A 27,366-nucleotide genomic window follows, 5' to 3' on the forward strand; every position below is an offset into this window, starting at 1 on the left:
ACAGAACACCAAATGTGTATGAGCAGCAGGAGCAACAATCTGAAGTTGTAAACTATACAGCCGGATGCAAAATAATCCAGGGGGCATTACAACATCACTGACAAGTTTTAGTTACCTACAATACACAGCAGCAAGCAGGTCGATGCATGGGCAGATTTATGAGACCATAAACACATGCCAAAACGAAGAGGTTTTATAGAACATAGACCATGCCGACCTCCAGGAGCGACGCCGGCGGCACCCGCAGCACCACGTCCGGGCCACGGCAGTTGCGCCGGAGGAAGTTGTACCCGACCACCGTCAGCTTCTTCACCACCGACGAGCCAGGCTTGCACTGCACGTGCGAGTGCCCCAAGATGAAGGCAGTGCCGGCCTCCCTCGCCGCCGCCAGCGCCTCCAGCTCCTCCGCCACCTGCTTGTCCGCCTCGGGGCTCACCACCAGGCTGTCTATGAAGAACCTCACCTGCTTGGACGAGTTGTACTCCAAGCCCGTGCCGCCGGGGCTGTCGGCGACCTCGACGGACGCGGCCGAGTGCTGGACACTGTCCTGCAAGTCGTAGCTCGCGTGATCACGGAGCGTGTTGCTTCCGATGACGGTCAGCCCCGGCTCCCACTCCTCCAGCTGCTCGCTCTGGCTGACCTCGCTGCACCGGTAGGAGGCGTTGAGCTTGATGAACATGGCCAGGCTCTCGATGAGCTCCGTCTCGAACGAGTCCACGTCCTGGTGAACATCACGGTAGCCGTACCGCACGATGCACCGGTACGACCGGTGGCCCGGCGGACCCACTCGGCCGACGAGATAGCGCTCGGCGGGGAACACGTACGGCACCGGGACCGACTTGACGCACACGAAGACCAGGACCTTATGGAACGCCGGGAGGTTGGTGACGAAGCGGGAGAAGTTGGCAGGGACGCCCGACGTCAGGTCGGTGTAGACGAGGCCAATGCCCGGCACACGGACCATGCCGAGCTTGTCACCCAGGGCCAGAAGCCACTCCAGGGTCACCTTGTTCTGCAGGTCGAACTCGTACTTCTTGATGGTGGTGATGTGCCACACGAGCATGACGGCCATGAGGATGAGGGCCAGGAGTATAGGGAGCCAGGCGCCCTCCAGGAACTTGATGAGCGACGCCGAGAAGTAGAGCGCCTCCACGGAGCCGAAGAAGAGGAGGAAGCCCAGGGCCAGCAGGGGTGGCTTGTGCCAGCACACCATGATCACAAGGGATGTCAGGAATGTGGTAACCAGCATCACGGTGATCACTGCTAGTCCTGCACAACACCACAAAATTCAGAAACTAACTCGCCGTTCCATTTTAAAGCAATCTGAGAAGTACAAATCAGATTGCATTGGCGACACTAGTTAGTTTATCTTACCGGATGCGTTTCCCATGTGCTTAGTGTCTCTGAATCCAACAGTCACGGCAATGCAGAGGATCATGAGTAGCCAGTTGATCTCAGGGATGTATATCTGCCCATGAATTTTCTCAGATGTGTGTACAACTTTTACCCGAGGGAAGCAGCTTAGGGACTGACTCTGATTGATTATTGAGAATGTTCCGCTGATGATTGCTTGGCTTCCAACAACTGAAGCCAGAATAGCCAGTACAAGAACAGGCCATCTCACCTTATCTGAAGTTTTAATTAAACAAAACTATAAGTTCATATACATCAGATGGTACATAATTTTTACTGCCTTTCTTGAACAAGTAAGAAATGGATTTCAACAAAATAAGAAACTACTATGAGAGTTATCACTAATCGGTTTTGTGGCATACATCTTCACCAAGATAGACAGGAAAGAGTACACATGCAAGTTGTAACACATTTTATTAGGAAATGATTGTGCATCATGAGCATCTCATAAGCATCATTTTTCATTCATTCTAATCTGAAAATGAGGATTAATCCAACCATCATGTGTTTCTTAAAAGGATAAAACCCCAAAAAAATCTGGCAATTGTTCAAAATGCCCTTCTCAACCCTAAGATTTTGGTATGGCCTTCATATCTATATTCATATGAACTCATCCCAAAAAAACTACAAGGGTTAGAACGGTTCAAACCATCAAATTCTAAATAAAATGCAAATTTAATTAATTACATAGATTTTTATCTATTTCAAATTGAGGGATTTCACATGGTTAAATATCTTGAGAACCTATATTTAGCCTTCCAATATTTTATCTTTTTCACAAATACGCACATCTTGTGTATCTTTTCACTGATAGAAGGAAAGAAAATGAGTACAGGGGAGGATACACCACATGACACGAACGCAAGAAGGTATGAACATGGTGCCCAGTGCAGAGAGATAGGGGATGGTCAGCCCAAACAGAGAAAACAACACATCTAAACCCACCAAGCCCCAAACTAGAGAAGCAAGCCGAAACCAATAAGACGTTCATCCACGGGGACGCCGCGAGCGATCGAGATGGCGCCTCCATGAAGGAGAACGACGTGGTGACGCCGTCACCATCCGATTTGACTCGGAGTGAGGAAGTCACGTCGTTGGTCGAAGCCTCCACCACAGAAGGGGGGTGGGGCTACACCTGCCGCTGGAGGGAGGCATCGGGCGCCGCTAGACGCGAGCTTTGGATGTAGCGCAAGGCGAGGCGTGGGGTCATCTTCATGAGTTGGACTCGAAGAAACTCAATGGAGGAAGATGTGGTCAAGCCCACGGCCACCGTATCCAACGTGTTCAACGAAATGTCGCAAAGGTAAAAAAATCTAATTTCCTCTTGTTTGTTCTTTCAATTTCCGATACGAATAGAATGTGAGGTTGATTACGTGTACGTCCATTTGTAGTCTTGATGGTGAAGCTTTCATGCACGCCACAAATGTGTCAAATGATGATTATTTTGTTAAAGATATATTATGGCGGCTGTTATGGATATCCTATGGCGGATGTTATGGATGTCTAGTTAAAGATCAAGATTAAACGTACATGGTTTATTAGAAGTTGATGCATGTAACTCTCTTCTTTAACTCTCTTGTAAACCTCCGTGTATCTCTCTTACTCTGAACGTGCTATGCACAATTGTAACAATCAAGTGTATGCATTTATGGGATAAGCCCCATCCTATGAATATATAATATGCGGGCTCTCCACCAGGAGAGTTGAGACGCTTTACCCATCTTGACATGGTATATAGAGCCTCCTTCTTCCATCGCATCTAGCAAACCCCTCACCACCGCAGCCTTCATCTTCCACCTTGAGCCGCCATGTTCTCCTCCACCCAAGTTTCTCCCCTTGGCCTCAATTACACCACATCCGAGCCTCTCAACCGAACCAACTATGTCCTCTGGAAAGCCCAAGCTCGTTCCCAAATCATGGGGGCTGGGCTATATGGGTACATCGATCAATCCACAGTCGAACCCACAAAGACCATCATGACCAAGAACTCCGATGGGAAAGAAGAGATTGTTCCCAACCCTGCCTACAACCCCTGGCTCATCCAGGACCAACAGATTGTGGCCTATCTCCTCCGGAACCTCTCTAAGGAAGTTCTTGTTCAGGTTGCATCCCTAGAAAAATCCCACGCGATCTGGTCAGCACTCGCTAACAAGTTCGCCGCCCAATCCCTTTCCTGCGCCAACAAAATTGCCGCATCGCCCTCTCAAACGCCCAAAAAGGCTCACAGAGTGCATCTACTTACTTCGGTCAGATGCGAGCCCTCTCTGATGAGCTCGCTGCAACTGGCAAACCCATCAAGGACGAGGAGCTTCTCTCCTTCATCATCGGGGGGCTGGATATGGATTATCAGCCCCTCATCTCGGCGCTGAATGTCCGCGTGGAGCCCCTGACCGTGGATGATCTCTTCGGCATGGTCTCAAATTTCGACCAACGAGTCGAGATGTTCCAAGGAACGGGGGCAGGTGCCTTCAAATCCTCTGCCAATCTCGCTGCCAGAGGTCGTGGCGGGTCTCCCAAGGGCTACCGCAAGGGTGGTGGTCGTGGCGGTGGCTATGGTGGTAACAACAGTGGCAACAACTACAACACCGGTGGCAACAGCAATTACAACACCGGCGGCGGCGGCGGCGGCGGCCACTACCACAACAACAACTACTACTACTCCGGCAATAACCGGCGCCCCTCCTATAACAACAATAGGGGTCATCCGTTTCAAGGTCATGATGAGTATGAAAATAAATGTCAAATTTGCAAAAAAAAAAAACCACATTGCAAAGGATTGTGATTGGCGCTATGTCGAGAACAATTCCCAACGCAAGAAAGTTGCAGCAGCTGCAGATACATCTTATGGAGTTGATACCAATTGGTACGTTGACTCTAGAGCCACAAATCACATCACCAATGAGCTTGAAAAGGTGACCATGAGCGAGAAGTACCGTGGCCATGATCAAGTCCACAACGCAAACGGTGAAGGTATGAAGATAGATCATGTTGGTCATGCAATTGTCAATACCCCTCATCGGAATATTCATCTTAGAAATATCTTACATGTCCCACAAACTGAGAAAAATCTTCTTTCTGTTCATCGTATTGCCATAGATAACAAAGTTTTTCTTGAGTTTCACCCCTACTTTTTGATTCGTGATCAGGCCACGAGGAAAATTCTCTACCGCGGTAGATGTGTGCATGGGCTCTACCCTTTGATTCCTCAGTTTAGAAGCTTCAATAAACAAGTGTGTGGTGTCATCAAAATTTCATCGAAACGGTGGCATGCGCGGCTAGGGCATCCTTCTTTTGATATTATTCAACAAGTGCTTCGAAATAATCAGCTCCCATGTGTTGGTGAGCGTAATCTTGAAACTATTTGTGTTTCTTGTCAGAAAGCGAAAGCTCATCAATTACCATATCCTGTTTCCACTAGTATTTCTACCAAGCCATTGCAACTTGTTTTTTCTGACGTATGGGGTCCAGCTCCTTCCGTTGGTAGACATACTTACTATGTTAGTTTCATAGATGACTACAGTAAATTCACTTGGATCTACCTTATTAAAAAACGTTCTGACGTTTTTCAAGTTTTTCTTAATTTTCAAGCACTTGTTGAACGCCAATTTGACACTAAAATCCTTGCTGTCCAATCTGATTGGGGTGGTGAATACGAGAAGTTAAACTCGTTTTTCCAAAAGTTGGGTGCTTTGCATCATGTTTCATGCCCCCATGCTCACCAACAAAACGGATCTTCCGAGCACAAACATAAGCATATAGTTGAGGTAGGACTTGCTCTCCTAGCCGGTGCCTCCATGCCTCTCAAATTTTGGGATGAGGCATTTCTTACTGCAGTTCATCTCATCAATATGCTACCCAGTCGTGTCATCAACAATGAAACACCCATGCAACGACTCCTTCATACTCGACCAAACTATAACTCTCTTCGTGTCTTTGGATGCGGTTGTTGGCCAAACCTTCGTCCCTACAATACTCGCAAACTCATGTTTCGCTCAAAACAATGTGTTTTCCTGGGTTATAGTGCGCAACACAAAGGCGTCAAGTGCTTTGATGTTCCTACAGGTCGAGTATATATATTTCTCGTGATGTGGTCTTCGATGAAACTGTCTTCCCTTTTGCTCATCTACATCCTAACGCCGGTGCCCTACTTCGCCAAGAAATCCTTCTACTACCACCTCATTTGTCTGGTTTTCATCAAGGGAATGACAACTGTACTGACCACTTGACTAACTCTTCTAACCGTGCAAATGAGATTTGTGATGACGCAGGCTCAAGTGGTGAAGCAACAGAAAACAATTTGGCGTCAAATGGTGAAGAAAATGGCCAAAATGGCCCATATTTCATGTGTCCCCCGCTACGTGACAGGGCTGCTCCCGCATCTGCCTCGGGAACGGCAGTGTCAACGCAGGCGCGATCCGCTCTGGGACCGGAGCGCTACAGCACAGAATCCACGCCAGGAGCGGCTGCTCGCCAACCCCCACCTGCCACGTCCTCACCTGGGGGGCCATGATCCACGCGTGCGTCGCCATCAGGGGACTGGCCGACCACGCGGTTTGGCCCGGACCCACGGGTCTACGTCAGGTGGACGGTGTGCCAGCCCGCTGCAGGCACGGGATCCCAGCCTGATTCAGCTGGCTCGCCTGGGTTTTCTGCGCCATCCACTGAAGCTTCGCCCACATATATGGCCGGAGAAGATCCGACAGCGGCACATGTCACAACAGCAACCTCGGGATTGCCTGGATCCTCTGTCCAGGAGCCGTCTATGGTATTTCCTGCGCCTAGATCATCTACAACAGTCCAGCAACATAGTACACCACCCCGTACAAGACTTCGAACATGGGTAATTCAACCTGTAAATTATAAAGTTAAATTTGGCTTGGCGTGTTCAACAGGAGAACCTAGTACTTTTCAAGAAGCAAGTGTGGATCCCAAGTGGAGGTAAAAATAAGACATGGCACCTAGTTCCTTCACATCGAGGTAAAAATTTAATTGACTGCAAATGGGTGTTCAGGATAAAGAGAAAATCAGATGGTACAATAGATCATTACAAGGCTAGACTTGTTGCTAAAGTATTCAAACAGAGGTATGGCATAGATTATGAGGATACATTCAGTCCTGTTGTTAAGGCTGCCAGTATCCGTCTTGTTTTGTCTATTGCCGTATCCAGAGGCTGGAGTCTCAGACATCTAGATGTGCAGAATGCGTTTCTTCATGGTGTTCTGGAAGAGGAAGGGTACATGAAACAACCTCCTGGGTTTGAAGATAAGAATAAACCTTTTCATGTGTGCAGGCTTGATAAATCTCTTTATGGGTTGAAGCAAGCCCCTAGAGCATGGTACTCACGTCTGAGTTCAAAGTTGCAAACACTTGGTTTTGTTCCTTCTAAATCCGACACATCACTATTTATTTACAACAAGTTCAAAACATCCATATTTGTGCTCATATATGTTGATGATATCATTGTCACAAGCTCATCAAATGAGGCAGTAACTGCATTGTTAAAGGATTTGAATTTAGAATTTTCCCTCAAGGATCTAGGTGACCTGCATTACTTCCTTGGTATTGAAGTCAAGAAAAACAAGGAAGGTGGTCTTCATCTTTCCCAAGAAAAATATGCAACTGATCTTTTGAATAGAGCTGGATTGCAGGGCTGTAAACCATCACCAACACCATTGTCCATTTCAGAAAAAACTCTCTCTTGCTGAAGGAGAACTCCAGAGTCAAGAGGATGGTACTAAGTATAGAAGTTTGGTGGGTGCACTTCAGTATTTGACTCTCACCAGGCCTGATATTTCCTTTGCTGTCAATAAGGTTTGTCAGTTTCTGCATGCACCAACTACAACTCATTGGACTGCTGCCAAACGTATACCGAGATATGTGAAAAATACTTTGAGTATTGGCCTAACCTTTAGCAAGTCATCATCCACACTTGTTAGTGCATTTTTTGACTCTAACTGGGCAGGTTGCATACATGATAGAAGATCAACAGGTGGTTTTGCAGTCTTCTTTGGACCTAATTTGATCTCATGGTGTGCAAAGAAGCAAGCCACAGTTTTCAAGTCAAGTACTGAGGCAGAATACAAAGCATTGCAAATGCAACAGCAGAGATTATATGGGTCATGTCCATGCTTAAGGAACTTGGCATATGTCACACACCAACCCCATGTCTTTGGTGTGACAATCTTGGTGCTACATACCTATCTGCTAATCCTATCTTTCATACAAGAACCAAACACATAGAGATTGACTATCATTTTGTGAGGGAAAGAGTTGCTAATAAGGAGTTGCAGATTCGGTTTGTTCATTCAAAGGATCAAGTTGCAGATGGTTTTACAAAAGCATTGGCCACACGACCATTTGAGGAATTCAAGTGTAATCTTAACTTGGGGAGTTCAGATTAAGGGAGGGTGTTAAAGATATATTATGCCGGCTGTTATGGATATCTTATGCCGGATGTTATGGATGTCTAGTTAAAGATCAAGATTAAACGTACATGGTTTATTAGAAGTTGATGCATGTAACTCTCTTCTTTAACTCTCTTGTAAACCTCCGTGTATCTCTCTTACTCTGAACGTGCTATGCACAATTGTAACAATCAAGTGTATGCATTTATGGGTTAAGCCCCATCCTATGAATATATAATATGCGGGCTCTCCACCAGGAGAGTTGAGACGCTTTACCCATCCTGACATATTTCTCTCAAGATTATGCATCAGAACAATATGATATTCAATGTGATGATGATAATCTTGACATGGGCGAAGAGGGCTTCGTTATGAAGGGAAGAACCACAAATTATACTAACGCTGAAGTTGTGTTCATTTGCATTGCGTGGAAAAAAGTCTCTCTTGATGCATCCGTTGGGACCGACCAAGCCACGAACACGTATTGCCAATGCATCAAGGAGTACTTCGATAAGCGCAGCACTAGTGGCCGTACAGCAGTCGCGCGACCGGTTTTACACCTCCACTTTGCATCATCTATTGGAGTTGCACTTTTATACATCTCCAATATACGTCATCTATTGGAGTTGCCTCTAAATTTTACATCTCCTAGTTTTACATCTCCAAATTTGCATCATATGTTGGAGATGCTCTAAGGAGTGAAAGTATATAAAAGATCACTTCAAGATGAAGCTCGGTTGTTAGATGGGTAAGTTAATTTTTTATGGGGCAAGGCTTGTTCTCATAAAAAATTAACACCCCGTCAACTAAGCTCTTTTCTGGCGCCGTTGCCGGGGAGGCTAGGTAAGCGGCATCCCACCGGAATACCGCATATAGGAAGGTATGGTGGACTCATATGGAATAACTTTGAGGTTTATGGAAGTGGATGCACAAGCAGTATTCCCGCTTAGTACAAGTGAAGGCTAGAAAGAGACTGGGAAGCGACCAACTAGAGAGCGACAACAGTCATGAACATACATTTAAGATTAATCAACAATGAGTGCAAGCATTAGTAGGATATAAATCACCATGAACATAAATATCATGGAGGCTATGTTGATTTTTTTTCAACTACATGCGTGAACATGTGCCAAGTTAAGCCACTCGAATCGTTCAAAGGAGGATACCACCCTATCATACCACATCACAACCATTTTAATAGCATGTTGGCACGCAAGGTAAACCATTATAAACTCATAACTAATTAAGCATGGCATGAGCAACTATAATCTCTAATTATCATTGCAAACATGTTTTATTCATAATAGGCTGAATCAGGAACGATGAACTAATCATATTTACAAAAACAAGATAGGCCGAGTTCATAGCAGCTTCTCTCATCTCAATCAGTCCATCATATATCGTTATTATTGCCTTTCACTCGCACAACCGAACGGTGTGGATAATAATAATAGTGCACGTGCATTGGACTATGCTGGAATCTGCAAGCATTTAATACAAGAGAGAAGACAAGGTAATATGAGCTCTTGGTTAAATCAACAATAATGCATAGGATAGCCACTCAACATTTTTCATCATGGTCTTCTCCTCTCAACCCCCAAAGAAAAGAAAAGAAATAAAACTATTTACACGGGAAAGCTCTCAACAAGCAAAAGAAGATCGAGAAATCTTTTTGGGTTTTCTTTTAATTATTATTACTACAAGCATGGAAAGTAAACTAGCTAAAATATACAACTAATTTTTTTAGTTTTCCTTAAGGTTTTTCAGACACACAAGAAGGCTTAGAAAAGAAAATAAACTAGCATGGATAGTACAATGAAAAAGTATGAGCACCGACAACTGGCATGAGTGTGTGAACATGAATATAATGTCGATGAGAAATACGTACTCCCCCAATCATAGGCTTCTGGCCTAAGTTGGTCTATGACCACTGTTGGCCTAGCGGATATCCCAAGTCGTAGCTGGGGTTGTATTGAGATGCAGCAGCTACTGCCTGAAGAGCTGCAGCTTGGAGGCGAGTTCCCTCTGTCCTCTTCTCATACTCGTTCGCCTCCTCCCTAGTTATAACATATCTTCTTTTTGCCTGAAAGTTATAGAAAGTAGGAGCAGGGAGGGCAACATGGACAGTGCGCTGCCTGTCAAAAATTAGTCGGTACTGGAGGAACTGTTCATTCCTCTCAAAACTAATGGCGAACCATAACACTATAATCTAGATAAGCAGGAGACAACTCCATATCATTTTCATGTATGGGTACACTAAGATAATTAGCTACACGAGTTGCATAAATTGCATCAAACAAATCTTCCCTTGTAACGTTAAGATGCAACCTTCGTGCAACAATGGCCCCCAAGTTATATTGTTTATCACGTAATACCGCACTCTTGAGGACACTCAAGATCTGGAACGCACATGTGACAAGCCTCATCTTTACCGTTAATGCATCTACCTATAAAGAGAGCAAAATAATGTATGGAAGGGAAATGAATGCTCCCTATGGTAGCTTGTGTGATTTCTCTAGATTCCCCCACAGTGATACTAGCAAAAAAGTCTTTATATTCAGATTTGCGAGGTTCACTAACATTACCCCACTGCGGGAGTTTACAAGCAGTATTAAAATCTTCTAGGTTCATGGTATATGATTTATCATAAAGATCAAATAAAACAGTGAGAATTACGCGAGGATGTAAATTTAAACCTCCTCACAAAGGAATCAGTTAGGTAGTGGTACTGTAGGCACTTATCTGACACGAAGTCCTCAAGATCAGCATTACGCACATACGCGTCAAATTCATCCCTTATGCCTGCCTGGACCATAAACTCCTCTGACGGCCATTCACAAGGCCGCACTTGAGCTTCCCTCGGTGGTTCATCGTCCGGCTCACGTATCGCGAGCCTTGGTCCTTGCTTCCGTGAAGAACCACCTTGGTACATTTTCCTATGCATTTTTCTTTCTCTGGAAAATTTCTGAAATTTTAGTGACTCAAAATAAAAGTGAACCAACCTCAACAAGATTGATAGCAACTACTCCCACAGGTGCCTAGAGACTTATATCATGCATTAAAACTACTTTTGACCATATAAATTTGACATGCAAGCTCAAGAACAGGGTCATCTTAGTAGCAAAAATTTGCAACAAATAAAGCATTAGAACAAAAACTAATTGGACCATCGAAGGAGTCACATACCGAAGAACAATCTCCCAAAACAGTTTTGTGAATGGAGCTTTGAGCAAAGATATAAAAAATGGCAGCAAGATGAGCTAGAACACGGGTTTAAGCTATGGGAGGATTTTTTCTGGAGGAAGACGAAATGAGTGGGTGCTGGAATAAGTGGAGGGGGTCCACGTGGGGCCCATGAGGCAGGGGGCGCACCCACCATCTATGCCCTCGTGGCCAAATGGTGGGGCCCCCTGTGTGTTCTCAGTGTCAGAATTTTTAAGTATTCTACAAAATATCATATTTCATTTTCAGGACGTTTGAAGAATTTTTATTTTTTGGGTATTTTTATTGCAAGGATAATTCAGAAAACAGACAGAAAATACTATTTTTGCTTTATTTAATCTAAATAACAGAAAGTAAAAGGAGGGTACAGAGAGTTGTGCTTTCTAACTTCATCCATCTTGTGCTCATCAAAAGGAATCCACTAATAAGGTTGATCAAGTCTTGTTAACAAACTCTTTCCGAATAACATGACTTGATGAAGTTAGAAAGCACAACTCTCTTTACCCTCCTTTTACTTTCTGTTTTTTAATTAAATAAAGCAAAAATAGTATTTTTTGTCTGTTTTCTGAATTATCCTTGCAATAAAAATACCCCGAAAATAAAAGTTTTTCAAACGTCCTGAAAATGAAATATGATTTTTTGTAAAATATTTAAGAATTTCTGGCACTGAGAACACACCAGAGGGCCCACCATTTGGCCACGAGGGCACAGGGCGCGCCCACCCCCTAGGCGCGGCCCCCTGCCTCGTGGGCCCCACGTGGACCCCTCCACTTATTCCAGCACCCACTCACTTTGTCTGCTCTAGAAAAAATCCTCCCATAGCTCAAACCCGTGTTCTAGCTCATCTTGCTGTCATTTTCGATCTCTTTGCTCAAAACTCCATTCACAAAACTGTTTTGGGGGATTGTTCTTTGGTATGTGACTCCTCCGATGGTCCAATTAGTTTTTGTTCTAATGCTTTATTTATTGCAAATTTTTGCTGCTAAGGTGACCCTGTTCTTGAGCTTGCATGTCAAATTTATATGGTCAAAAGTAGCTCTAATGCATGATATAGCCTTTAGGCACCTGTGGGAGTAGTTGCTATCAATCTTGTTGAGTTTGGTTCACTTTTATTTTGAGTCACTAAAATTAAAAAAAATCAAAGAAAGAAAAATGCATAGAAAATGTACCAAGATGAATCCTCAAGGAAGCAAGGATCAAGGCTCGCGATACGTAAGCCGAACGATGAACCACCGAGGAAAGCTTAAGTGCGGCCTTGTGAATGGCCGTCAGAGGAGTTTATGGTCCAGGCAGGCATAAGGGATGAATTTGACGCGTATGCGCATAATGCTGATCTTCAGGACTTCGTGTCAGATAAGTACCTATAGTACCACTACCTAACCGATTCTTTTGTGAGGAGGTTTAAATTTATATCCTCGCGTAATTCTTGCACTGTTTTATTTGATCTTTATGATAAATCATATACTATGAATCTAGAAGATTTTAATACTGCTTGTAAACTCCCGCAGTGGGGCAATGTTAGTGAATCTCGCAAATCTGAATATAAAGACTATTTTGCTAGTATCACTGTTGGGGAATCTAGAGAAATCAGACAAGCTACCATAGGGAGCATTCATTTTTCTTCCATACATTATTCTACTCTCTTTATAGGTAAATGCATTAACGGTAAAGATGAGGCTTGTCACATGTGCGTTCCAGATCTTGAGTGTCCTCAAGAGTACGGTATTAGATGATAAACAATATAATTTGGGGGTCATTATTGCACGAAGGTTGCATCTTAACGGTACAAAGGGGAGATTTTTTTGGTACAACTTATGCAACTCGTATAGCTAATTATCTTGGTGTACCCATACATGGAAATGATATGGAGTTGCCTCCTGCTTATCTAGATTATAGTGCTATGGTTCACCATCAGTTTCTTGAGAGGAATGAATAGTTTCTCCAGTACCGACTAGTTTTTGATAGACAGCGCACTGTCCATGTTGCCCTCCCTGCTCCTACTTTCTATAACTTTCAGGCAAAAAAAAAGATATGTTATAACCAGGGAGAAGACGAACGAGTATGAGAAGAGGACGGAGGGAGCTCGCCTCCAAGCTGCAGCTCTTCAGGCAGTAGCTGCTGCATCTCAATACAACCCCAGGTACGACTTTGGATATCCGCTAGACCAGCAGTGGCCATAGACCAACTTAGGCCAACAGCCTAAGCTTGGGGGAGTACGTATTTCTCATCGACATTATATTCATATTCACACACTCATGCCAGTTGTCGGTGCTCATACTTTTTCATTGTACTATCCATGCTAGTTTATTTTCTTCTCTAAGCTTTCTTGTGTGTTTGAAAAACCTTAAGAAAACCAAAAAATTAGTTGTCTTTTAGTTAGTTTACTTTCCATGCTTGTAGTAATAATAATTAAAAGAAAACCCAAAAGGATTTCTTGTTCTTCTTTTGCTTGTTGGGAGCTTTTCCGTGTAAATAATTTTATTTCTTTTATTTTTTTTGGGGGTTGAGAGGAGAAGACCATGATGAAAAATGTTGAGTGGCTCTCATATGCATTATTGTTGATTTAACCAAAAGCTCATATTACCTTGTCTTCTCTCTTGTATTAAATGCTTGCAGATTCCAGCATAGTCCAATGCACGTGCACTATTATTATTATCCACACCGTTCGGTCGTGCGAGTGAAAGGCAATAATGACGATATATGATGGACGGACTGATTGAGATGAGAGAAGCTGCTATGAACTCGACCTATCTGGTTTTTGTAAATATGATTAGTTCATCGTTCCTGATTCAGCCTATTATGAATAAAATATGTTTGCAATGACAATTAGAGATTATAGTTGCTCATGCCATGCTTAATTAGCTATGAGTTTATAATGGTTTACCTTGCGTGCCAACATGCTATTAAAATGATTGTGATGTGGTATGATAAGGTGGTATCCTCCTTTGAACGATTCGAGTGGCTTGACTTGGCACATGTTCACGCATGTAGTTGAAACAAAATCAACATAACCTCCACGATATTTATGTTCATGGTGATTTATATCCTACTCATGTTTGCACTCATTGTTGATTAATCTTAAATGCATGTTCATGACTATTGTCGCTCTCTAGTTGGTCGGTTCCCAGTCTCTTTCTAGCGTTCACTTGTACTAAGCGGGAATACTGCTTGTGCATCCACTTCCATAAACCTCAAAGTTATTCCATATGAGTCCACCATACCTTCCTATATGCGATATTTACCTGCCGTTTCAAGTAAATTTGTATGTGCCAAACTCTAAAGTCTAAGCCTTCAAATGAAATTCTGTTTTATATGCTCGAATAGCTCATGTATCAACTAGGGTTGTCTATATCTTCCATGCTAGGTGGGTTATTTTCACGATGAATGGACTCCGCTCATCACTCACGAGAAAATGGCCGGTAACTGGATGCCCAGTCCTATGCTCAAATCAAATCAAAATAGTTGCAAACAAAACTCCTCCAGGATTGTTGTTAGTTGGACGGCACCCGTTGTTTCGGACAAGCCATGAATTGATGTTTGTTGGTGGTAAGGGAGTATAAATTTTCTGTTTGGGAACCGCTTATAATGTGTGTGCATGGAAGATATCGACATCTCTTGGTTGTTATATTGATAATGAAAGTATGCCACTCAAAATATTATTTATCTCTGTTTCAAAACTCGAGCTCTGGCACCTCTGCAAATCCCTGCTTCCCTCTGTGAAGGGCCTATCTATTTAATTTTATGTTGAATCATCATCCTCTTATTAAAAAGCACCAGTTAGAGATCACCGCTGTCATTCGCATGCATTGCTATTAATTTCCATCGAGTATGACTGTGACTGGATCACTTTTACCATGAATTACAATGTTTAGTCAGTCCATGATCTTCAAGGGTGCTCTGCATTTATGTTTTACGGTCTCAGAAAGGGCTAGCGAGATACCATCTTGTTATATCATGTTATGATTGTTTTAAAAAAGTGTTTGTCATCCGGGATTTATTATTATTGCTCGCTAGTTGATTATGCCATTGATATGAGTAAACATGAGACCTAAATATTATTGTGAATATGGTTAGTTCATAATCTTTGCTAAAACCTTGAATGCTAGCTTTACATATTTGCAACAACATCAAACAGAGTTTGTAAAAGTTTTTCTTTATCACTTTCAGTTTGTCAACTGAATTGCTTGAGGACAAGCAAAGGTTTAAGTTTGGGGGTGTTGATACGTCTTCAACGTATCTACTTTTTCAAACACTTTTACCCTTGTTTTGGACTCTAACTTGCATGATTTGAATAAAACTAATTCGGACTGACGTTGTTTTTAGCAAAACTGCCATGATGTTATTTTTGTGCAGAAATAAAAATTTCCGAAATGACCTGAAAATCCATGAAGATACGTTTTGGAATTAATGAAAAATATTGGCGAAAGAATCAGCATCAGGGGGCCCACACCCTGTCCACGAGGGTGCAGGGCGCCCCCCCGGGGCGCGCCCCCTGCCTCGTGGGCCCCCTGGGACTCCGCCAACCTCAACCCCAACTTCATATATTCACTTTCAGGGAGGAAAAAATCAAAGAGAAGGATTCATCGCGTTTTACGATACGGAGACGCCGCCAAGCCTAATCTTCCTCGGGAGGGCTGATCTGGAGTCTGTTCGGGGCTCCGGAGAGGGGAATCCGTCGCCATCGTCATTATCAACCATCCTCCATCACCAATTTCATGATACTCACCACTGTACGTAAGTAATCCCATCGTAGGCTTGCTGGACGATGATGGGTTGGATGAGATTTACCATGTAATCAAGTTAGTTTTGTTAGGGTTTGATCCCTAGTATCCATTATGTTCTAAGATTGATGTTGCTATGACTTTGCTATGCTTAATGCTTGTCACTAGGGCCTGAGTGCCATGATTTCAAATCTGAACCTATTATGTTTTCATGAATATATGTGAGTTCTTGATCCTATCTTGCAAGTCAATAGTCACCTACTATGTGTTATGATCCGGCAACCCCGAAGTGACAATAATCGGGACCACTCCCGGTCCGTACTTTGAGGAGTTCATGTATTCACTAAGTGTTACTCTATTAAAAGGAGGCCTTAATATCCCTTAGTTTTCAATAGGACCCCGCTGCCACGGGAGGGTAGGACAGAAGATGTCATGCAAGTTCTTTTTCATAAGCACGTATAACTATATTCGGAATACATGCCTACATTACATTCAGCATCGCCAATTGCCTTAGTCACAGTTTCCGGTGGGGAGCTACCTGCAGTGGTGCTTGAAGCTGAGATTGCTAGGATCGTTCGGACTCAGACTCAATGAAAGTGGGAGGCTATACCGCATGGCAAGGATGCCTTTTTGGTGTCATTCCCCTCCTTTAACGATCTTCGCCGAATGGCTGACCTAGAGGTTCGAGTCAAGTCGCATGGTGTTGAAATTTCTTTTAAAGAATGGAAAGTTGAAGATGTCCCATCTTATGTTTCTCTGGAGACTGTTTGGGTGCACGTTTACGGCGTTCCTCATTCACTACGACATTTCCTCGGGCTTTGGGCTGTTGGATCGGTCATTGGAGCAACTCAACATGTTGATCTTTATGCCCTACGTCATCATGGTATTATACGCATTCAGGTTGCGGTGCGCTCTTTTGATATATTCACCTATAATAATGACTAGGGAGAAGATTCCACAACCGCAGAGGCATTTGTCAAGCTTGATGGGTATAACTTTTGGTACCAGGTTGAAAAGGATGACTATATTCCGGATGCAGATTTCATACCTCTAATCTGGATGCAACATGATGATGGCCCAGATAGAGGTCATGGCCGTGATGATGAAATTAACAATGGTGATGTTAGCAAAAAAGCAAAGAAAGGAAACTCTGCGAGTGTGAATCCTCCTTCAAACTCGAGCTCGAGCACTCCAGTTCCTATGCTGACTGCATCTCTCGCCGCGCGGTTGTCTGAACTGCAGCGCACTACAGGGCCTTCGAACATGCTTGGCGAGATTGCTGTAGGTTACACTTCACCATTGTCGTTCCCGGCGCCGCCTCCGGTATCCGTCAACCTTGGTACACCGCTGCACCAACCTCTTCTGCAGAATGAGCTGCCTTTGCTCAAGACGCCGCGAGTGGCGGCCGTGGAATCTCCAAGCACGGACGTGCATGCTTGCATGGGTGCAACTGTATCAGCCAACAAGAACTCATCTGTGGGGTTGCATGGCTCTGTGTAACCGACGCTACAGGGGGCCGATGTCGCTGAGCTGGGCTCGTCAACAACTACCGGCGATGGACGCCCAGTACAGCCCATGACTGCTCAGGCAAAGGTTCTGCAATCACCTGCGTCGTCGCCCTCGCTACAGAGCGCGCCGAGCTGTGATCTGGCTGCTGCTGTGACACTTGGTCCAGCCACGGGGCGCAGCATGGAGCTATCCTCGTCACCCGTTGCTGACGTTCTAATGGAGCCAGGAGCTGCTGCACCGTTGGGATCGCCTCCGTCTTCTCCAACGCCGCAGCCGGCGCTCCATTCTACTCCAACCAAGCTGACCGATACTCCGTTACGGCGCAGTGGTCGTCACTTCACCTCTGCTGACGGGTCCTCGGCCACGGATGAGTGCTCCCTCTCCAAGGCGATGCGGCGTCAGGTGAAGCGTAACCTCGACCCTCCTACAGGTACACCTTGCAATAAATCATTTCTTTCTTTTTGTGATTCTCGTATTTCCTCTAGTTTAAATAACGTTGGAATTAAAATTGAAAAAAATGATAATGATGTGTGTGTTTCGGTGGGGGTGCTTAAACACATGAAGATAGACCGATTAAAGATTTCTCCAAAGTGTTCGAGTCCCCTACCATACCCTGAAATCGAGGAGGAACCGGCGGCTGCTTATGACGGTCCGCTTCTCTCCCACTTGGTTGGTGTGGTATCTGAGGTCGGATTAGATGACACACGACTTAGGTCCATGTTATGTGACTTCACCGCGTCCTCGCGTAAATCAAAATCCCACTCCTCAAAAAACAAACAAAAACCGCCCAAGAAGGCGAAGGTATCCACCCTAACCCAAGTTTCCACATGAGAGGCATGTTTTGGAATAGCAGAGGTCTTTCAAACTTGGCTAAACATAAACACGTCGGTGACTGTGTGCGTGACCATGGGTTAGATTTTGTGGCAATTTCCGAGGCTGGTAAATGTGACTTTCGTGCACATATCTTTGATCACCTATCAGGTGGTTTGGACTACACATGGCATTGCTTACCACCACGTGGAAGGTCCGGAGGAATCTTACTTGGGATACAGACCACAACCATGGACTTGTTACCTTATTCGGTTGGTGAATTTCACAGCAAATTCCACCTACGAAATAGTGCTGACAATTATACATGGAGTCTGGTCACAGTCTATGAGGCTGCCCAAGATGAGAATAAATCCGCTTTCCTTCGGAATTGGTGAACTTGGCTAAGGATAACCCCCATCCAATGCTTATTGGAGGCAACTTCAATATCCTTAGACACCAGGAAGAGAAAAATAATGATCGTTTTGACACACACTGGCCTTTCTTATTCAACGCTGTAATTGACAGTTTGAATCTTCAAGAAGCTAGTATGTCGGGGCGACAGTTCACTTGGGCCAACAACCGTCCGGTGCCGACATACAAGAAACTCGATCGGGTACTCATGGATGCCGAATGGGAATTAAAATTCCCTATGATAACAGTGCGTGCCAGCGTATGGAGTCACTTTCGGACCATGCACCCATCATTCTTGATTCTAACTCTACTAGCTCTCCCACTGTTCGCCGTCCATTCAAATTTGAATTGAGATGGTTACATCGGGATGGTTTTGCGGATATAATTAAGAATTTATGGGAGAGACCTGCCGTTGGTCGCACACCGATTCAACGATGGAACTTCAAAATTCGAGCCATGAGGCGGTCCCTAACTAGATGGGCCAAACACACAAGTGGTATATATAAAAAAGAAAAGCAACGCCTTTCCACTATTATAGATGACCTCGACAAAATAGCAGAGACTCGCATTTTGTCTCAACAGGAGATTGATATGAAAAATCAATCCAATGAGCAGATTGCACGTCTATTGCGAGAAGAGGAAATCAAGTGGTATCGAAGATCAGGTGCCCAATTCATTTTGGAGGGAGACAACAATACACGATATTTTCAAATGATCGCCAATGGGTGGCATAGGAAGAAGTGTATTTTTAGCCTCCAACAGGATGAGGGACGGATCGAGGGTCAGGCAGAGCTCAAGCGTTATATAACCAAATACTACAAGTGTCTGTTTGGAGCTCCAGAGGAAGGGAACTTTACTCTAGATGAGACCCGGACAGATGACATTCCACAAGTCACAGAAGAAGAGAATGATATCCTGACGGCACCTTTATCTGAAGAGGAGGTGCGAGCTGCGGTGTTCCAAATGGAACATAACAAAGCTCCAGGCCCTGATGGTTTCCCCGCGGAGTTCTATCAGAACTTCTGGGATGTCATCAAGACTGACCTAATGGAGTTGTTCAATTTTTTTCATGCCGGCCAACTAGACCTATCTAGGCTTAATTTTGGCGAGATTGTTTTGTTGCCAAAGACTAAGGAGGCTGAACAGATTCAACAGTTTAGACCGATCTGCCTCCTTAATGTCAGCTTCAAAATCTTCACCAAAGTTGCAACTAATAGGCTCAACGCGGTCGCCGATCATGTTCTTCAGCCATCCCAAACGGCTTTCATGCAAGGACGAAATATACTCGATGGAGTAGTAATCCTTCATGAGACCGTCCACGAGATGCATCGGAAGAACACGAGTGGAGTAGTATTTAAAATCGACTTTGAAAAGGCATACGACAAGGGCGATGCTAGGCGTAAACCGGATGATTTGTTACAAATTTAGGTCGCCCCCAGAACCGTCCGATCTGACACTCCCAGCCGCAAGATCGGACAACACCACGACCAAGTCATGGCAACAACTCCAAGGCAGCACCGACGGCGCCCAGGTGGCGCTCATCGCACCTCCGACAAACCGCCGCGGCGCTTCATTACAACTCCGGCGATCCCCGTGGCGCTTCAATGCAGCGGACGTTGATGCCACCGGAGCTGCGATGCAGCGGCCATGTCGTCGTCGGAGTTGCTATGCAGCGGCCCCGACACCGCCGGAGCTGCTATGCAGCGGTCGTCGAGGCCACCGGAGCTGCGATGCAGCGGCCGCGACGCCGCCGGAGGTGCGATGCAGTTCTCGTTGATGCCGCTGGAGGTGCGATGCAGCGCCCGCGAAGCCGCCGGAGCTGCAATGCAGCGGCCATGTCGTCGTCGGAGTTCCATTATAGCCGCGGCCGTGCTCCATTGCAGCTCCGATGAAGCTCCATTGCAACCGCGGCAGAGCTCCATTATAGCCGCGGCGGAGCTCCAATCACCCCGTACGTGCTCCATTGCAAGCCGACGGTGCTTTCAATGCAACTCCGACGAAGTTTCAACGCCCCCCCTGTGGCGCTCCATCGCAGCACCCGCCGTCGCCGGCGATGCTTTACTGCAGCGCTGACGCCGGCGCGGAGGTGGTCCATCGATGCTCCATCGCAGCACCCGACGCCACCGACGATGTTTCGCTGCAGCCCGCACCGGCACGACGGGCTCCACCGCAGCACCCCGACGGTGCCGCCGACGGAGTTGCACTGCAGCGCCCCACCGCTTATTGCTGCTCCATCGCAGCGCGACGGCGACGGGTGGACGTTGTACATGCAGGACGATGACGACGGGGGTTGCTGCGACGCGGCACGATGCGACCGCGATGGTGGATGCTTCGTCGTCTGCGGCACCGGCGGCCGCCATTGCAGTCCCTCCGGGTGGGAGCTTCACCATGCAGCACGCGTTGATGTGGATTTGGCCGGCGTCGCCTCTTCCTTTCAATAGGAGGTGGAGGGGGAAAAAGCGAAGGAAGAAGATGAGGAGACCGGCGAGTGGACGAGAAGGCACCAGGAAAGAGACAAGGCTCGCGGGGGAAGCGGTGGGCTCGCGTGGGCAGGGGACACGTGTCGCGCAGAGGACCAGGTTTACGCGACGCTGTTTTCAGCCGGTCTAAAGCAAGCGTTTTCCCTACGACAAAGTCAAATGGTCATTTCTCCAACAGACCCTAAGAATGAAAGGTTTCTCAGATAAATGGCGCGAGTGGGTCCAAAATTTTGTTACTGGAGGTAGTGTGGCTATAAAAGTCAATGATGATGTAGGTCATTACTTCCAGACAAAAAAGGGATTACGGCAGGGTGACCCAGTGTCTCCAATGTTATTTAACATTGTCGCTGACATGTTGGCTACTTTGATCAAACGCGCCAAACAGGACGGTCAAATTGCAGGAGTAGTGCCACATCTTGTGGATGGCAAACTCTCTATCTTGCAATATGTCGATGATACAATTCTTTTTATGGAACATGACCTAGATAAGGCTAAAAATATGAAACTATTGCTTTCAGCTTTTGAGCAAATGTCAGGTCTGAAAATTTAACTTCCATAAAAGTGAAGTGTTCTGTTTCGGAGAAGCCAAGGAGGCGGCTGCACAATATGTTGACTTGTTCGGTTGTGCACAAGGCCAATTCCCGATTAAATATTTGGGAATTCCGATTCATTATCGGCGTCTCACTAATGCGGAGTGGAAACATGTTGAAGAGCGATTGGAGAAACGGTTGAGCAGTTGGAAAGGCAAGTTGCTCTCCGTTGGAGGGCGACTAGTTTTGATCAATTCTGTTCTCACAAACATGGTTCTCTACATGCTCTCATTTTTCCAAATTCCCAAAGGGGTTCTGCAAAGACTGGATTACTTTAGATCCAGATTCTTCTGGCAAGGAGATAGTGAAAATAAAAAGTATAGGCTAACCAAATGGAGTGTGGTTTATTGACCAAAAGACCAGGGAGGTTTAGGTGTTCAGGACATCCAGGTTAAGAATGATGCCTTACTCGGTAAATGGCCGTTCAAGCTACTTACCGAGGATAGTGTTTGGCAAACCCTGTTGCGCAATAAGTATCTAGGCCAAAAAGCGTTGTCCCAGGCATATTGGAAACTTGATGACTCACATTTTTGGTCTGGTCTGATGATGGTAAAGAAACATCTATTCCGCTTTGGATCATTCGCGATAAAGGACGGCTCCGAGATACGTTTCTGGGAGGACAGGTGGCTAGGAAACACCACTCTTCAGGAACAGTATCCAGCCTTGTACCGAATTGTACGCAATAAGAATGATACTCTTGCACACGTGCTCAACTCCTCCCCGCCGAATGTATCATTTAGGAGGGATTTGATTGGCCTCCGCCTTGCGTCATGGCAACATCTTCTATCCCGTTTGGATTCGGTTAACTTGACACAAGGGAGGGATGTGTTTCGCTGGAATCTCAGTACATCGGGATCCTACACAGTTGACTCTATGTACCGTGCACTCTCGCACTCAGAGGTTCCATTGGATAATAATAAACTAATATAGAAATCAAAGATGCCACTAAAAAATAAGATTTTCATGTGGTATCTTCGGAGAGGAGTTGTGCTAACAAAAGACAACCTCGCTCGACGCAACTGGCAAGGAAGTAAGAAGTGTAGTTTTTGTACTCATGACGAGACAATTAAACACCTCTTCTTTCACTGCAAGTTCGCACGTTCTATATGGTCAGTCATCCAAATAGCGTCCAATTTGTATCCGCCAACAAGTGTTGCCAATATATACGGTCACTGGCTTGATGGAATACCAAATGCTTTTAGTAAGCTAATACGGGTGGAAGCGTCTGCCTTATTATGGTCGCTTTGGCTATGTAGAAACGATTGTGTTTTTAATGGCAAAACCTCTTCTTCTATGCAGGTTATTTACCGTTGTACGCATTGGCTTCGTATGTAGTCTACGCTACAGCGAACCGAGTATCAATCGCTGTTCAAGGCGGTGTGTATGCGGTTGGAGCGGGTGGCCAGGGAGGTTTTTACCCAACATGGGTGGCAACATAATCTCCGGATCGGTCCACCTCCTCCGTCGACATGGGCATAGTTTTGGACTCATATGGCTTTACTGTTGCCAACTTGTCGCTTTTTTATATATATATACTTTGCTAGACTCTTTGTTAAGGCTGTGTGCATCTTAACTATGCAGAGGCCGGGTGTCGCTCATTATGCTTTGTATCCACTTGATGCTACATTATGAGTTAATAAAAGCGCCCTTTATCGAAAAAAAGGTTTGTTCTCATCAACACGTTTTACGAGCCTACTGATGTTCATATTGTCTTTTTTCGAAATACCCAAGGGGGCAAGGAAAAGATTGGACTAATACAGATCAAGATTTTCTTGATTGAACAAATGGTATTTGGAAAAGAAGATTACAGATCATTATAGAAAGTTATGGGAGTGAAATCAGCATTGGATATATAACAAGACTAAATTTCAATTTAATTAAAGCAAACTACGAATTAGTGAACTTTTTATATATTATATGTGTGAGAGTACAGTGATACGACATGATTTAATTTTGTTCACAAGAATAATATTGTCTTTTTTTGCGGGAAAATAATAATATTGTCTGATATTCAAGTGGTACGTATCAGGTTTTTTTTTCCTAAAAATAGATGAGCTGCAACGTCAGTACATACCTGGAACTGCTATGTAAAATCCAACTTGAGAGTTTGAGTAAAAGTCATGATGTTTTGATAAGTAAGCTGCCTGACCCATGTATGCCAGAATCAACGCGGGGTAAACCAAAGAAGTGAAAGCAAGCTGTGATAAAACTAAATGATCAGTACATTAAAACTAATATATGAAATATAATGTTCGAATTCACATGCAGCATCAACAGTTTACCTGGATTGCGCTGTATGAGAAGTGTCCAAGATCGGCGAACATTGCTTCAGATCCTGCACCGTCAGGCAAGCTAGGTAGTTAACTTCTGCTTATTGTATTCAATACGAACGCGAGAAAGGAACAACTGAATCATGCTAATATGCATAGCTCCATAGCACATAATATACCTGTCATGCAGAGCAAAATTCCACCGAGTGACATCCAGCCATATTTCCTAGTCTTCTTTAGGAACTTGAACATGTAATAGGGATTCAGAGCTTGATAGACATGAGGATTCCAATGTATGATATTATAAAGGCCAAGAGCACTCATGCAGAGTAGCCAGGCTAGAACTATCGGGGCAAAGATAAATCCAACTCGATGTGTGCCAAAATGCTGGAGGGCAAACAGAAATGCTAATATGACGCATGTTATTGGAATGACGGCATCTGCATGTAAAAGAGATCAATCATCAGAGCCAACAAAGAGGTTTGAAATGGCTATGTGCGTCCTCGAGTGCTGAGGCCGGGAAAGTTGTTCTTCCATTATCTAAAGAAAACAGAGGTTTGAAAGGGAAATATCATGGCAAGACCATTTACAAGTATATTATAGCGCCGAAAGGTTTATTTTTGTAATCACTCTCGTGTTCTGAACCAAATGGTGTACATGACTTTGTGTACATTCTCGAGTAAAGATCCAAAGCATATGACCAGGAAGTGAAAATATACAGACTTTTCATTTGTTTTTTCTATAAAGGGTGGATTTTATTGACTCAAAATGAAGCATCAAGAGAAATACAAAGACAATGACACACACCCGGCCTCTGCATAGCTAGGATGCACACAGCCAACACCAGCACACACACAGAGAGACTTTTCATTTGTAGTATCGTAGAAATGTAATTATGCAAAGGAACAATAAAGCATGTGATTCAGTGATTGATTTTCCTCTGGTCTAGTTGCTAGTCATCATTATCAATGTTCCTGATGAGACATTACATTTTTTTACCTAATATATGGTGACTGGTGAAACATTAGCAGGATATGAATATCTTGCTATACTGATAGAACTAAGATCCCGAATGTCTCACTGATACTTCTCAAACATCGATATCAGATGCCGAGGGCACCCATTATCCCCTTTTTGTTTCGTCTTTAAACAATTCTACATAAAAGGAGGATATGCCGGGGATACTCTTGGAATATGTCCAACCCAAAAGACCACAAAACAAAGTCAACGAGCATAGTATTGAATGATTTTTGCATGCAAGTAGTCCTAACTGGTCCTTTTCCAAAAAAAATAGTAGTCTTGACTGGTGGACTGGAGTTTTGACCAGTATCTATCTTCTTTCCCGAACAAGCATGTACTAGTATGTTCTTAGTCTTTACTTTATTTAAATCGCTTCCGAAGATTACTGAAAACAAAACGAATAATTTAAAAGAAAGGCTCACATTCATGGTGATCTTTGGACAAGGAGAACTCAAGGCCTGACACAGCTGAGAACACTGTCATGGATGACAGACAAAATCCAAAGTTAGCAGCCAGTCATTAGTGTATTGATTGATTGAAAACAGGCAAAGAAAGGTTGGGGGTGGCAAGGCAAGTAACCAGATATAGCCGGCGTGAGGACACCGTCCCCAATGACCATGCAGGTGCCAATGAGAACCATGATGAGGAGGGCGGTGTGCAGGTTCTTGTGCTTCTCCAGCCACACCTTGACGCGGGTCTTGTCCACGGTCTCAGGGTTGCGCTCCAGCTTGTAGGTGGAGAGCTCCTCGTCCGCAATCTGCCTGTTGGGCAGGAGGCTCACATTGGCGTGCCGGCAAATCAGCGAGTAGAGGGCGAACGTCCCTCCTGCGAAACAACGAGAGGAGATTGTTGGAGCATGCCGAGGTCCTGAAGAAGAAGAAGAGGAGAAGGAGTTGTCGGTGGGCGGAGCGTACCCTCGCCATTGTCGTGGGCTCGAAGGACAATGGAGACGTACTTGATGAGAGGGATGAGGGTGAGCGTCCAGAAGACGAAGGAGAGGACGCCGAAGATCTCCTCGTTGGTGTCCGAGTGCTGGATGTCCTCGGCGAAGGTGCTCTTGAAGACGTAGAGGGGGGAGATGCTGAGGTCCCCGTACACCACCCCCAGGCTCTGGTATGCCAGGACCATGGTCGTCTTCCATGAGTCCCTCTGCAAGTGCAACACCAACATGAACAACAGGTTGCTCCCTTGATTACTCAGCGGTCTGGGAGAGAGAGAGAGAGAGAGAGAGAGAGAGAGAGAGAGAGACGAACCTGCGGGGATCTCATGCCCCTCCCGAACTCAAGATCCATTGCTCCAGAAATCAATCAATCACACATAACACTCGACTTTTACTGATTTCCTGCTGCAAGAAACAGGCAAAAGCTAATCTTACACGCACTGGCGTTACCAAAATCTATCCAGACAAATCTGCTTGCCCAAAAATACAAGATGCAAAAGGAAGAAAATATATTCTAGTACCTCGAAACAAAACAAAGTAGAAGAGCGGAACAGTGCAAGGATTGAGCGAGCTGAGCTGAACGCTGGACGGGCGGAATGGGAGGGAAGGGGATAGAGCTGGGCAGCTAGCCGAGCCGACCAGAAAAAGCGAAAGGCACATGCCACGGTGAAAAAGATGGTGGAGCCCCCCCTCCTCTGCCCGGAGGGGAGGGGGTTACCGTAGTAACCGTACCGAGATGGGAAAATAGGAGGGCCACGTCCGCGTGTTCTGGGAGACCCAACACCACTCCCACTCCACTCCCCCTCACTCCCTACCAACAACACAAGAACCAAGAGCCAAAGAAAGAACGGCAACGAAACCGGAGGGAAATGAGGGAGGCCAAAAATAAAATACTACTCACTTTCAAGGTCACATCTAAACGCGAATCCAATCCATGGGCGTGCTGTGCTGTGTGCGTGTGTGGCCACGAACTAAGCAATCCAAAATCTCCGAGGAGCTACTAGATGAGATGAGAGAGAGCGAGAAAGGCACGTGAGACCGGTAGGGAGGGACAAATGCATGTGGTCGCCCTCCCTCTCCCCTCCCTACTTTACTGTGGAGCAAGGCAGCAAGCAGTGCAGGTGCAGCAGGGCCATGGAAAGCCAGCCCCAGCCCCTCTGTAGATGTAAATGTACATGTAGATGAGTAGCGTGTCATAATCCTTCCTGGAGAAACCAAAGCAAGTTGGGATTCTTCCGTGTGGTCTGTTGCTGAGAAGGAACTCCTTGTCACGGATTAATGTGAGAAGAAGGGAATTACAGTAGCGGTGGTTATCGCTGTCCTAATCCGAGCTGCTACTAGTTGTAGTTGTCGCTCCGGGGTCCGGGATTCCTGTCCGCTTCTCGGGGAGGCATGGATTGGATGGATGGATGGGCCACAGGGTCTACATCCACAAGGAACCGATGCTATTGCTAACCAATCAATCAATCAATCACAGGTTCGCAACTTTTACCAACAAAACACATAGGATAGGAATAGGAAATGCCTACCGACCAAGGAACCTAGGTGCTCCAGCACGCTATAATCAATCACAGGT

At 45.1% G+C, this 27,366-nt stretch overlaps 1 protein-coding gene across 2 annotated transcripts; it reads right to left on the reverse strand.

The window, feature by feature from the left end:
- LOC109761451 (putative potassium transporter 8) lies at positions 1-26,957 on the reverse strand. Of its 2 annotated transcripts, none has more exons than XM_020320264.4 (10): positions 26,312-26,957; positions 26,104-26,195; positions 25,765-25,999; positions 25,430-25,675; positions 25,273-25,326; positions 24,010-24,270; positions 23,843-23,895; positions 23,635-23,758; positions 1,375-1,629; positions 1-1,269 (listed from the first exon to the last, which is right to left on the reverse strand). In XM_020320264.4, the coding sequence occupies exons 2-10, from the start codon at positions 26,140-26,142 to the stop codon at positions 194-196; spliced, it is 2,343 nt and encodes a 780-aa protein (XP_020175853.1). In that variant the 5' UTR covers positions 26,143-26,195; positions 26,312-26,957; the 3' UTR covers positions 1-193. The 2 variants fall into 2 exon arrangements, with proteins under 2 accessions (XP_020175853.1, XP_020175854.1); XM_020320265.4 differs by having other exon boundaries at positions 26,104-26,192; positions 26,312-26,926.
- Between the last annotated feature and the right edge of the window lie 409 nt (positions 26,958-27,366).

This window comes from Aegilops tauschii, chromosome 4 (assembly GCF_002575655.3).
Source record: "Aegilops tauschii subsp. strangulata cultivar AL8/78 chromosome 4, Aet v6.0, whole genome shotgun sequence".
In the NCBI taxonomy this organism is placed as follows: Eukaryota; Viridiplantae; Streptophyta; class Magnoliopsida; order Poales; family Poaceae; genus Aegilops; species Aegilops tauschii.